The sequence below is a fragment of the Lipotes vexillifer genome, unplaced genomic scaffold (assembly GCF_000442215.2).
Source record: "Lipotes vexillifer unplaced genomic scaffold, Lipotes_vexillifer_v1.1 scaffold738, whole genome shotgun sequence".
Lineage (NCBI taxonomy): Eukaryota > Metazoa > Chordata > Mammalia > Artiodactyla > Lipotidae > Lipotes > Lipotes vexillifer.
Genome location: NW_006769699.1, coordinates 1,641,758 through 1,655,236, shown reverse-complemented (window position 1 = coordinate 1,655,236; position 13,479 = coordinate 1,641,758). Strand labels below are relative to the sequence as shown.

The 13,479-nt window shown below is 37.9% G+C and overlaps 1 protein-coding gene across 1 annotated transcript in view; it reads right to left on the bottom strand.

Annotated features, from left to right (window-relative positions):
* Positions 1 to 13,479, bottom strand: part of MYO3A (myosin IIIA) — a 176,002-nt gene that overhangs the window by 36,145 nt on the left and 126,378 nt on the right. Inside the window, exons 24-28 of the mRNA XM_007445869.1 lie at positions 12,999 to 13,204; positions 9,113 to 9,224; positions 6,172 to 6,334; positions 4,449 to 4,572; positions 1,672 to 2,584 (exon numbers count right to left, since the gene is read on the bottom strand). Coding sequence (XP_007445931.1) covers positions 1,672 to 2,584; positions 4,449 to 4,572; positions 6,172 to 6,334; positions 9,113 to 9,224; positions 12,999 to 13,204 — 1,518 coding nt within the window. The remainder of the gene's footprint in view (positions 1 to 1,671; positions 2,585 to 4,448; positions 4,573 to 6,171; positions 6,335 to 9,112; positions 9,225 to 12,998; positions 13,205 to 13,479) is intronic.

The window sequence follows — 13,479 nt, the reverse complement described above, 5'->3', positions numbered from 1 at the left end:
GAACCGCTCCCCCTGGGGCTCTCATGTGCTTCTTCTCCAGGACTCACCCTGACCCTGTACCAAGGTCGGATAAAGTCCTCGCTTGACAAAACCTCCCCCTTTGCGCCACTTGCCCATCTCACATCTTCCACTCAAAACTGTCCAACATATGACCCTCCAGAAGCACTCTCTCCTGATAACTCCTTCCCAGGGTCCCTAAGACCTGGCTTCCATCCTTACCATTCTGCTGCCGTGGCTCTTCTGCTTTTATCCCGAGGAACCCCTCTGCTGACTGTGACTGTGTTAACCTCCCTCCTTTCCTGTCCAGGCTTCTCAGCGCTACTCTCTCTCTTCTGGCTCCTCTTTCCATCCTGGCCCCTCTGCCTCTACCTTGTCTGTTAACACGGCTGCCCTGCTAGGTTGAAGGTGGGGCTCCTGCTCTTCTGCCTCTAGCTGTGCTCCCGGGGAGTACTGATCCACTCCCACGGTGGTATTTGCCAGCTGTAGGTGGATGCCAGGCAATTCCACATCTCCTGGATGTGGCAGTTGCTTGGCAGGTCAGGGTCCTAATCTCTGCTTTGGTCTTTAGAGTGAGCAGATTTATCACAAGGAAGGGAAGGACTGCCTGTATATTAAACTCAGTATTTCCATGTGCTTAAAAAAAAAGTAGAACAGGAAGGGACTAAATAAAACAATGGCAGATCTATGACCAGCTAGGGGTTGGAGATGTTTGGGCCACACTCATAACAGTCAGGGGGTGTCCAACGGCAGTTATTGTGTTTCTTGCGGGCTTAGCCACCGTCAGACAAAAGGCAGAGTTTAGAGACTCAGCAGTAATAGGTGATCCTTCTTTGAACCCATTATGACATTTCTTCTATGATTTCATACACTATTGACTACCCTGATAGTACATATTCATTTATAATACGCATTTTAGAGGCCACCTAGTGAAAATCCTTCACTTTACACAGGAGAAAATAAGGGTGCTGACACATAAAGTGATCTTCTCAAGATCAAACACCTAGAAAGAGAGAAAGAGCCAGAGTGGGGTAGGGACAGGGGCCTGTGATCTCTCCATAGCACTAATTTATCAGAGTTCCATGTACACCTGGGAGAAGCCCTAAAGCCGACTGCCCCTTCTAGAAACGGCTGAAACACGCCTACCAATAGCACGAGATATTCTCCAAGAGGGAATTTTCCTTTGTGGTTTTTCTTGATGGTTCCTCATGGCCATGACGGAACATACAGACTGTCATCTTCATTGCATATATGCTCAGTAATGCTACCATCTAATTCTGATACCTAATTATGTCTTCTCAAAATTTGGGGTACAGAAAGCATAGACTTTAGAGGATTTTAAAAACTTTTTTTTTCAGCTGTAATGGAAGATCTCAGATACATGGAAATTTGCACTGTCGAATGCCAGCATTTTAGTAGGCTGTATAAACCAATGACTAGTCTCCTTACTACACAAGATTTCCATCGTATTTTATACGATTTTTATCATAGAAATCTGTTTACAAAATTTATGGCTATTCGAATAGCACTGTCCCTGAGATGCTTTATTGAAAAGGTTTGCAATCTCATAAAAACAGATGAAACAATATATCAGTTATCAATTGTCTGTTTAACTCGGTTATCGTGGAGTTCCCAGAGATCTGTACTAGTAAACAAATCTGTTCGTTTACATACCTGTTTTGAAAAAATTGCCAACTCACACGCTTCTTTTTCTGAAATTGCTTTTGAGTCTTTATCACTCTTCATCCTGATGTTACAGTATTCCTCAAATTTTGCGGGATGGGAATACAACGTGTGAGTATTTCTTGCTACTTCTGTCGGTGTTGCAACTGCTTTTTGATTTTTAAAAGAAGACATCCTGTCCTTCCTTAACTGCTGCCCCCTCTTGTAGCCCCGGTATTTGCTCTGAATGAACACCGCTGCTCTGTCTTCTTTTTCCTGGGCTTGCATTGCCGGTTCGATTTGCCTCTCTTGGACCGTCCCATGCCTCACAGGGTTCCTCTGATGACTGCATCCTGGGGCATTCTGGGTGACCACAGACGTCTTCTTTTCTTTTTCCTTGTTATTTGCATCTTGGCGAACCGACCTCTGGCTAAGACTAGGTTCTAAAGTTTTTTTAAAAGAAGGCTGCTTAGGAGCTGAGGTCTCCTGCGCTAACCAAAGTCCTGGGTAGCTTGGCCTTTCTGATAGGGCCTTCCTTTCTAGATATGCTGCTTTTGAGTCTTCGAAATTCCTTTCCTCTGTGTAGCACTGATAATAATTCTGAACCACAGTGTCCTCCTTTTCCATTTTCCTTATCTTACTATTTTCTTCCAAGTCTTTCATATACTTCTTATTGGTGTTTACTTCTGCCCAAGGGTCCCCCACCAGATACAATTCTTGCTTAGCCTCTTCCTCATACACATTGTTCATTTTTTTCGGGGTCTGATATCCTCTGTTGTTACTTTCCATAGCATTCGTGGATTCCCCCTCAGCTTTGAAAGTAGAAGTCTTCACTACAGATGTACTGCCCTTATTATTTGGAGCTGGAATGACTGTTTCATTAGTAGAGACTGCATTCTCTGTCTGTTTCTTCACAAAAGATTCCCTGTGTAAAATATATTGCATCGGAATATATGATACTGAACTAGAGTTTATTACCTTGTTTGGCAATAGCACATGTTACATTATGTTGGGAGAAAAGCAAAAGGGACAAAGACGCTCAAAATAAAAACTTATCAAGTCACAATAATTGAGTATTTCCCCCAAAATGTCCTCTCTAGTGACAACTGTGATGGCTACTCAAATAATGAGAAAACTAGCTTCAAATTAGAGTGAGAAATATCTAGCATAATTTCACTTACTGAGGTATCAAAATCCTAGGAATTTAATCACTTCAAGATATGTCCTTTTCCAAGAAATTATCTTTTTTGCTTCGTTCGGGATTGCATTTCTTCCAAAAGTAGCAGAGGGTACAGAGTAGTGGGAAAAGATGATTATAGTACATTTATTACATTAAGAAGACAAGGAAAAAAAACACATTTTCCTCTTTCATAATTTTCTGTGATAGCCATCATTTGTTAGTATTTGTCACAATTCTGAAAGATGTGAGAAGAGCTAAAATAATAAAAAGCTAGAAGGTGATGTAGGAACAAACATAATGTTGGGTGTTCAGTTAGTGAGGGCATACATTTAAAAATACGCTCATCGAGTCCCTAGATTATTAAAACATATTGTAACTCAGCAGAAACCTTTGAATCTCTTGGTAGCCTTTTGTTTCTTTAAGAAGTCATTTTGCTTTTTAGAGACATGAAAAACGTTGGTTACTTACTTTTACATTTTATTAAAGTGTCATGTTCTCTTGTAAACTAGCAATTTTATATACAATGGTGAAAAAACACTGGCTGTTAAATTTGTTTCAGCTTCAAGACATTAAGATTCAATAGGAAATTAAAAAAAAAAAAGATATGTCCTTTTCCAAACAAAGTACCTACGGTAAGGAGATGAGGAAACTAAATCTACATTTGAGACCAGTAAGTAGGGTATGTTCACTAGGTTGCGTGCTGTACTTTGATAAGCTCTAAGTCTACGGATCACAGAAAATATCTTACAAAATTCAAGGAAAAGCAGTGTCCCTGCTATGGTTCATGATCTTGTTCATGATACGTTGGCCAAAATTTCACAGTTGTCCCTTTATTAATACCCTTTTGAAAGGATAGTTGGAGTGATTTCCCCTTAACTTGAAGATAAGATCTTCTTTGAGGAGGAAAGTGTGGTCATCTGAGTGAAATGACAACAAACTCTCAAATAGGATAAAGAACACAGAAGTGGCCACGGGGTGTCGCTGACATTTGATGCATCACTGGTCAGGAACCTGGTTAGGTACGAGAAAGACTGTGGACTTTTATTTTTTTAATTTTTATTGGAATATAATTGCTTTACAATGTTGTGTACAAAGTGAATCAGCTGTATATATATATATATCCCCTGTTTTTTTGGATTTCCTTCCCATTTAGGTCACCACAGAGCACTGAGTTCCCTGTGCTCTGTGCTATACAGCAGGTTCTCATTAGTTATCTATTTCATACATAGTAGGGTATATATATCAATCCCATTCTCCCAATTCATCCTACCTCTCGTTCCCGCCTTAGTATCCATAAGTTTGTTCTCTACATCTGTGTCTCTATTTCTGCTTTGCAAATAAGTTCATCTGCACCATTTTTCTCGGTTCCGCATATAAGCAATATTATATGATACTTGTTTTTTTCTTTCTGACTTACTTCATTCTGTATGACAGTCTCTAGGTCTATCCACATCTCTGCAAATGGCACTATTTCATTCCTTTTTATGGCTGAGAAATATTACATTGTATATGTGTACCACATCTTGTTCATTGTGGACTTTATTTTGTGACTTTCCAGATGTGAAAAATCTATACTGTCAAGATGGTATAAGAATGAACATTATTTTACCTTTTATTTTCAAAGTTTTTCTTGTAGTCAAATTCCTGATCTTGAGTCTGAATGGTTTTTACTTCTGTGTTTTTCGTGTTAACAATTTCTTTCCTTTGTTTCCTGGCTAGATGTCCTCTTGCAGCTGAAATGTATAAGGCCCAGAGCAGTGTTAATTATAATAAATAAAAAGCATTACTTCAATGGGTAGAAACAAATGGCTTTTCACCATCAGTGCCAAAGAGGAAAATGAAATTAAAGACTCCAAATAGAACAGGTTCGAAAAAATATGGGACTCGTTAACAAGACTCTTCCAGACGACAAGCTTTTGCAAGAAAATAATTGAAGTAACTTTCGTATTAAGGGGAGTATTAAGATGAAACTAAAATGATAGAGATGAGCTAAGTTGATGAAAAAGACAATGTGTACTCACCATTTGCTTAAAATCTGCTAATGCTTATGTTTCTTTCATTTCTGCCATGTTCAGCTGTTCATGGGAGAAAACCCCTATTATCTAAGTATATGGTTTGAACCTTTTGGCCAATTATTCTTGGAGCCAGATATATTTCAGAATTCAGACTTAAACTTTTTAAAAAATTTTTTTAGAAAAGTAATTTGGAACAAATAACATATATTCTGTAAAATTCCCCATGGTAAGTCAGCATTCCATAGTCAAACACATGAATATTTCTCCAGAAAAACACACAATTCTTACCAAGTGGGATGAATAAAGGACTGTGAATATTAGGTCATGTTTCACTTCCAAATGAGTTATGAAAAACCTCTTTTTTCAGTGTTTTATGAAGTTTGGAATTGTGGATAAAGAATTAAATCCCAAATTGCAGGGTTTGCATTTTTGATGTCCCAGTGAGAAGTGAAGGGCTTAAAATTCCAAAAGATGATGATGAGCTCTTATGGACTCACGGATTGGAACTGGACCTTGAACTGAATCTTTTGAATGTCAGTCAGCTACTCTGCCCACCACATCAGTGTTCTTCAGAATGTAGCTTGCAAATAAATAGTGGATCGTAAAATCGATTTAGTGGGCCAAATCTAACATCTAGAAATTAAATGGAATAAACCAGAATAGAAAAGTATCAGAATGCAGTGCTTGTAGTATGTGTGTATATCGGGTTACAGAGTAAAATACATTGTTTGTTATGGGTATCTGGTCAAAAGTTTTTGAAAGATATTGTGTTAAGCCATGCTGTGTTCTAAATTTAGCTTTTTATAGAAAAATGGAAAGTGAAATCCAAAGTCTATTAATACATTTAATAAAAACTCGTGAAATATGATTATAAATATTATATCCCTACAGTTAACAGAAAGAAATGGATGCCCTTTAGCAGAATGAGATTTCATTAAGTTGTCAAAAATTATGGCAAGTGTAACCTTTGGAATAAAGTAGGGAAAATGTTATTGCCCAATGGGTTATAATAATATGATTCTTGAGATCTACAATTAATTCAGTCACTTGCTGTATCTTGCACAATACGGCGTGTTTCATTGTGACAGAAAATTTAAAAATTATTTTCTTTAAAACAAAACATTTATTCAGATATTAAAAGTGTCAGTCACTACAACAATCATTCAGATTTAGCATAGAGAAAGTATCAAGGTAACAGAGTCTGGAATTAAACACGAAAGCTACATAAGAATTGGAGGTAAGTAAGATTTGATTTCATGCACACATCTAAACACAGCATTATGTTCTGTTACACAGTGAGATGGTCTGAGTGATTACCTGACTGTATTATTATAGCGCTCTCTTTCCTTTTCTTCTGTATTTTTTGGTATCTTCTTGAACCCAAGAATCCTCTGACACAGGCTTGAATCAAAATAAGCTTGTCGATGGCTTCCTTTCGCATTAAATTTAACTGTTCCACATGATAATACTTAAGGAACACCTTAAAAGAATTAAAATAAAACACAAATAAAACTACGGCGTGCAGCTGTGAAACAGTCATGTGCTGTGCTCTGAAGACTAGATTATATTCTAAACATTTTTTGATTTTGGAAATCACTGTCTTTTGCTTCTTTGGCTTGGATGTTGCTATCACATTATAGATTTTTATGATTGAAGAAAACCCTTCTTTGAGAAGGAATATAGTTTAACAATCATGCTGTTTATTTGCAACAGGTACCTAGGTTTTGTTGGATAGGCCAATGTGAGTGGAGACCAAGCTCTTTTATCAAAGTTTTAGCATCAGATACTCTGGGCAAAGCTAATTTTTTATGCTTTTTGAAAGAAGAGATAATTAAACTTCCCAAACTTAAAAATCTTACAAATCTATTTGTAAGAGAGAGGACAATTATAGTTACAGGAGTTCATTCACCAAATGTTTACTGAGACCTATTCTATGTACTTATCTGCTGGGATACAAAGGTGAACAAACCAGGGGCACTGCCCTGCAGGGGCTCACAGTGTTGTCAGTGGAGAGAGTAAGGCAGAGAGAGGGTCCCATGCAGAATGAACAACTTTCTCACCGGACCCAGCAGCCACTGTGAAGATAGGAGGGCTGATTTTTGATGATTCTAAAATCAAAATGAATCGGAGCAACAGGGGAGCCTGAAGGCTCGGAGCTGTTCTCAACTAAGAGTTTTCAACCACTCCCAGGAAATAGGGAGGTATGTTTTTTTTCTTTTAATGGCTAAATTTACTAATGAAAGTCACCTCAAAGAGAGTTTATTGAATCCACTAAGAAGTCACTTGAATTCAAATTTAAGAGCTGAGTCATGAGACCTGGTAACCCTGACTGTAGAATTCTCTCAGCACTTAGAAGCCTGGCACCAAGGGCCAACAGTTTAGCATTACAGGTTTTGATTGAATTTAGTTTTAATTTCTACCGGACTCTAGATGCTAATATATTTAGTCTATTCTACTGCCGACAATTCATTTAAAATTCAATCTATCTAAAAAGGTCATCATTTTTTTTGCACAGCATTAAGAATGTTCTTATATTGAATACTTTTCTCCATCTTAATGAGTTGGAAAAGGTGAAGTGGAAAAATACAAATAGCTTTAAAATGCTGCTTAAATATCATGCAAAACTGGAACTGCAAAGGGCCTTTTTACAAGTTAAAACTCCATTTGAAGTTAGGCATGTGTTTCACACCATAAATCCTGAGATTTCAGCCTGACAAAATTCACTTTTGTGAGAATCTGAAAGAAAATGGTGTGAATAAAAAACATATCTTTGTAATGCTCAGGAATTCCCCTTACTAAATACTAAAGTAAATACGGATTACTGAATATGTAGGACACTCCGTATAAGATAAACACTTTGAAAATTTCCTTAAATTGTTACAGGCCTAACTTTTCTTTTTTTAAACTAATTTTTATTGGAGTATAGTTGATTTACAATGTTGTGTTAGTTTCTGCTATACAGCAAAGTGAATCAGTTATAAGAAAGACAAATATATGACATTGTTTATATGTGGAATCTAAAAAATATGGTACAAACGAACTTATTTACAAAACAGAAATAGAGTCACAGATGTGGAAAACAAACTTATCGTTACTGAGGGGGAAATCGGTGGCGGGGGGGGGATAAATTGGGAGATTGGAACTGACATATACACACTACTGTATATAAAAGAGATAACTAACAGGCCTAACTTTTCATCTGAACATATGAAAATTCTGTCCCACACTTCCCACAGCGAATACAGATTTCCTGGCAAGTGTGGCATTTCAGTCTACATCTATGGAACAGCTGAAAGCAGTTACTCTTGAGTGGTCAGTCTGAGTACTTCTTTGCCTTGGGTTGATTTTCTTCTTCATCCTCCCCCAGTGATACACTTAGTGTACTCCCAGGACCTGGTCCTGTTTATCTCCTTATCCCCATCTGTTTGTAATGCTCTGAGGATATCTGAGAAGTAAATGCATCCTTTCTCCAAGAAGCCACCTATCTTACTTCCACATTCAAAACAGGTTATGATTTTGTACTTCATTCTTTAAGGCAGGGGTCCCCGACCCCCAGCAGGAACCGGGCCGCACAGCAGGAGGGGAGCGGCAGGCGAGTGAGCGGAGCTTCATCTGCCGCTCCCCACCGCTCCCCATCCCCTCCCGTTACCGCCTGAGCCATCCTCCCCCCGCCCCCCATCCGTGGAAAAACTGTCTTCCACGAAACCAGTCCCTGGTGCCAAAAACGCTGAGGACCGCTGCTTTAAGGGATTAAATAAGCTAAGATCTCACAGGCTCTCAGATCTGATACATAAACACACCAACATCCAAACACCTATAGTGTGCGTCTAGTAATAACATTTCACTCCAGATAAATTTCAAGTTTACAACAAAAGCAGATTTGAGAATTAGGAAAATAAAGAAAAACAGAATCCTATTGAAATCATTATGATTCTCGACAGCTTTTTGACTATATTTGGTGGTGATAAAATAGAGAAAATATAAAAGTTTTCTAGACTCATCCGTTCCATCTTTTTTTGGACAGCTCTTCAGGATATATTTTTCTTGAATTTCTTAAAAGAAACCTTTACGAGAGCAAAGTGTTTAATTCTGCTGAAGAAGGAAACCGTTATGACTTTATCAATTTTCTTCCCCTATTTCAAGCTAGAGATTCTTTAACATGAAAAGCCATGATATTTTCAATCATTGTAAAATGTAATTCTCAGTACATCCAGCACAAGTATGAATTTTTTTCTTGAAAATTATATGAAAACATTACTTTTGTTTTTCCAAGAGCCCAGTTATCAAGACCAGCTTTTTCCAAAATGGTGGCACAGGTGTCAGGGCTCAGTGGAGGTTCTTCACACCACTTGTAACAGAGAACATGGTACCTTTGAACGGGAGAGAGGGCTGGTTAGTATTTCATAAAAGTTCAACGTCTCAGAAGCCTGGTGGGCTTCTTAGAACAACTCTGCAGTAAATTGAATTCCAGACTGACTACTTGTGTCATTTGAGCATTGTTTTTCACTTCAGTGATGCTTTTCAACACAACACTAAAACCCCGTGCAAAACTCTGTCGTTCAAAAAAAAATTAACTGGATATTTTTTAGAAAGCAACCTTTCTCTGGTCACTAAAAGCAGAAGGACCGCAGTGGCAGAAGCAGAGGGGAAGATTTCATTCATTTTTTTCATCTTCACAAAAACACTGGGAGCTGGTCTTCAAACTGGATGAAGGAGTTTAATTCTACACAAACTTCCCGCATTACAGCAACAGTTGAGGGGAGGAAGTAAGGGCTTAATGCAGGAGGGAAATGAGAGAGGAGGAGATACTGCCCATCGCCTGTGTTCTAGATGTTTCTTAACGTCAGAGGTTCTTTTATGAATCCTTGGGTTAAGATCTGAATTAATCTTTTGTTCAAGGACTGGAACATAGTGGGTCTGCAATTAAATGCTTGTTGAGTGACTCACGGACTGTCTCTGGGACTTGCTGTGGAAATAAACATCTAGGCGCACCAGATGAGCTTATGGAGGAAAGCCCCAGACCTGTGCTTTGTTGTGCCTCTTGTTTCAAATCCAACATACTGACTCTGCTTTGCTTTTTATGGGTTCGCTGTACAATGTACATTGTGGTATTTTAGACCACAGCACAGTAGGTAGTAAGTAATTCGGGGAGTTTGAGGCTGAGGCAAAAATAATAATGAAAATAATTATAGCTGATGTGTATTGTCGACATTTGGTTCCATCTACAAACTTCATATATATTACTTCATTTAATGCTTATAACCACCTATAAAGTAGATATTGATACTATCATCATCATCCTTATTTGCAGATGGGAAGACTGAAGATCGAACGTTACTCAAGTAATGCTGAACAATGTCACACATTTAGTAAGTGGCAGAATTGGGATTCAAACCTGGGTTTTCTGATTTCAAAGCATGTGTACTTACCTCCTTCACTACACTAGTTCCTTGGCTAAGTTCTGTTTGTTTTAGAGCTCTGACAGCCAAACCATTGTGGATAGGTGCCTGGTGGGAAAATGGAGCCAACTTCAGTGGCTTCTTAGTATAAGGGTTCATTTGAAATAACTACAGTAAAAACCCAGTGTCTTGTGCAAAGTAAGTTCATGTTATGTGTCTTCCTTTAGGATTATTTCTTTGTCACAAAACAGAAGAGTTTATCTACAACAGAATGGACAAAGGGTCTGATGAATTTTGCATCTTACAAGGAGGGTTAGTCAAAGGCTAAGCCAGACAGAGGAGGGTTATGTAGTCCTATTTACACCTCCACAGGGCCTTTGCAAATTGTCCTGCCTTCCTAAGAGTCTAGCCAATTCGGATGACAGTTTTCAAATCAGTGACAGAGAAAAGGCTTAGCCTTTTATTTCTGGAGCTCCCTAGATTCAAAACAGTTATTCACATGTTCTCCATAAACTTAGTTTTTTTCCCTTCTTCATTTATCATGTAGTAATTTGCTATTCTATAATAGCATGGGACTTGGAAGCATATTTAAAAATTTATTCTCACCTCTGACCTTCCAAATAAGTTACTTTCAAGTACAACATCATCAAGAAAATAAGCTCAGCTCTTCTATGGGCCATATTGTAAAACCATAGATAGTTTTGAAACTACCAGTTTAGTCTAGCATTTAAGGCTCTCTCTTCATAACTTTACCTGATCGGTTTTCCCATCTGATCCCATCTTTATAATGTCTGTCACGTCAGTGACACATACTGCTCAGCCAGTCTAATCCAAGTCCCTCTAGTTTTTGGAACACCAACCTGTACACCAAGAAAGCCCCTTCCTGTCTTCTCCATAAACTATGCCCACCATCAGATCCCTGTTTAGCACTCTTTCTTGAGATTCTCTCTTATCAGCCTTCTTGGAGGTCATCTTTCTCTTCCCTGAACTCTTACAGTAGGTACCATCCCTTTGGATCTTGGTATTTATTACCCTGCATTGTTCATTAACCTCTATGTCTGCAGCTCTGAGAATCCTAACTGGACTGTTAACTCTTGAGGATCAAGCAAGCTTTAAAACTCAGTGTCTTCCACAGTACTTAGCACAGTGCCTTGTATATAAAAAAAAGTCACTGAAGTTTAAGGGTACTTATATTAAGATTATATTAACGTTACCTATATGGATAGTTAAGCAAGTTAAAGATGAACTCTTCTCCTAAAAAATGAAAAGTATAATAATACGGTTAAATTTTAATTTGAAATTTGAAACTCAAGAATGTTTGGGTTACCTGCTTTCATGTACAGAATGGAGAATTTACCTACTGGCCAATAAGAAATTCCAGGATTGTTTATTTCTTAAGTTTTGAATATAAAATTGGGTCTGCTCTGTGAGAAGTAAAGTCAATGATTAAATGTTGGCTGTACTTCTGAACTCTAAACCTTGAAGTTTTTAAGTCTGTCTTAAACTATTACAGAAGAGTTGCCAATATGAAAGTCACTATATTTATGTAATTTTGCTCTCTGTCATGAAAACGTGGTAGGGTTTTCTTTCCATCAAGGCAGTTCAAATGAATACCTTTCTTTCCTTTCCTAGGTCTCTAAAGAAAAAAAAATCAAAAATTACCATGAATTGCTGAAAATATGCAAAAAGAATTAGAATTCTCATTTCATTTAGAAAGGGTCTTGGTTACCCCAAGTAAAAGAATGTTTGACACAGACAAGACAATGGTTTGTGGGTTTTTTTGGGATTGCACAGTTCATTGTGCAATCACAAAACTTTGTTTTATTCTTAATATTACTTTGTGCACTCTTTTAAAAAGGCAGAGAATGTTACCTATGGAGACTTCCTCAAATGCTAGGCTTTACCTGAAAATTGGAATAGACTTCACTTTTGAAAATTGAAACTTCAAGTATAACGGCTAAGAGATATCATCAAATTGATAAATATCAGAAACACGGGCATTTCAACCATTAAATATATAAGATATTGAGCCTCTATGGCACCACTGGTGTGTTACTTGATCATATACACTTAATACATAACTTAATTCATTTTACATTAATCTCGAACATTGAGAAGGACTCCTAAAACCTAATTGCTTCTGTATGTCTTCTAAATCCCCTTTAGAGACTATCTCACTCGATCCTCATAACAACTCTTATCAGGCAGTCATGAGGAAAATGAGGTTTCCTGGAGGCCAGGGTTTCTCAGCCTTGACACTGTTAATATCTTAGGCTGGATAATTCATTGTTGGGGGCGGGGAGGTTGTCCTGTGCATTTTAGGATGTTTAGCAGCATCTCTGGTCTCCACACACTAGATGTCATCAGCACCCTGCCCTCCCACCAGCTGTGACAACCGAAAATGTCTCCACACATTAACACGTTTCTTGAGGGTCAAAATCTCCCCTCATTGGCAATCACTGGTACTGGCCCATGGTCACACAGCAAGTGGCAGAGCTAAGATGAGAACCGGCTCCTCAGAACAGAATCTCAGGCCTCTCTGTCATCCTGTCTCTGACCTGGGTCTCTCAGCTGACAACAGAAATTTCCAGCCCCAGTTAAGAGTTACCTTCTCTTTCGACACACAATCATTTTCATGAACAAAATGCCTCCTTTCTAGAACCCCTGGGTGATTCTCTTTCTGTTCCCTATCATTCTTCTCAAGAATTTTTACTGTACATGGAAATTAAAAAGAAGTCCACATACCGCTTTATAAAGTTGGCAAAAAGTATCCGATGTGAGTATCCCTGCCTTCGAATTCTTGCTGTTTCCAGAATGCCTGTGTAGCGAAGCTGAAGCAGGACTTTCTCTTTGTCGTATTTTCTTGCCTGACGTTCATTGTTTGGTTTGATGCAGCGGACAAAGTGAGGTTGGCCGACCACCATTTTAGATAACAAATCCATCAGAGAATACTATAATATGCAACAAAAATAAAATTCCCAGCGTAGCATTCAGAAACTTATGAGCTCGCAGGTCTTTCTTTTAATTATAAGAATAAAATCTGAAAACTGAGAGTTACACAGTAATTCACAATGAGGGATATATGTGTTAATAAATATTTTCTTTATAGTATATTTAAAAAAATACATATTTATTCATAAAAATGTAGAGGCAATAACTAGGAACTTAGCTATTAAAAGGTTGCCTGTGAATTCTTCTTTTTTTTTTTTTTTTTTTTTTTTTTTTT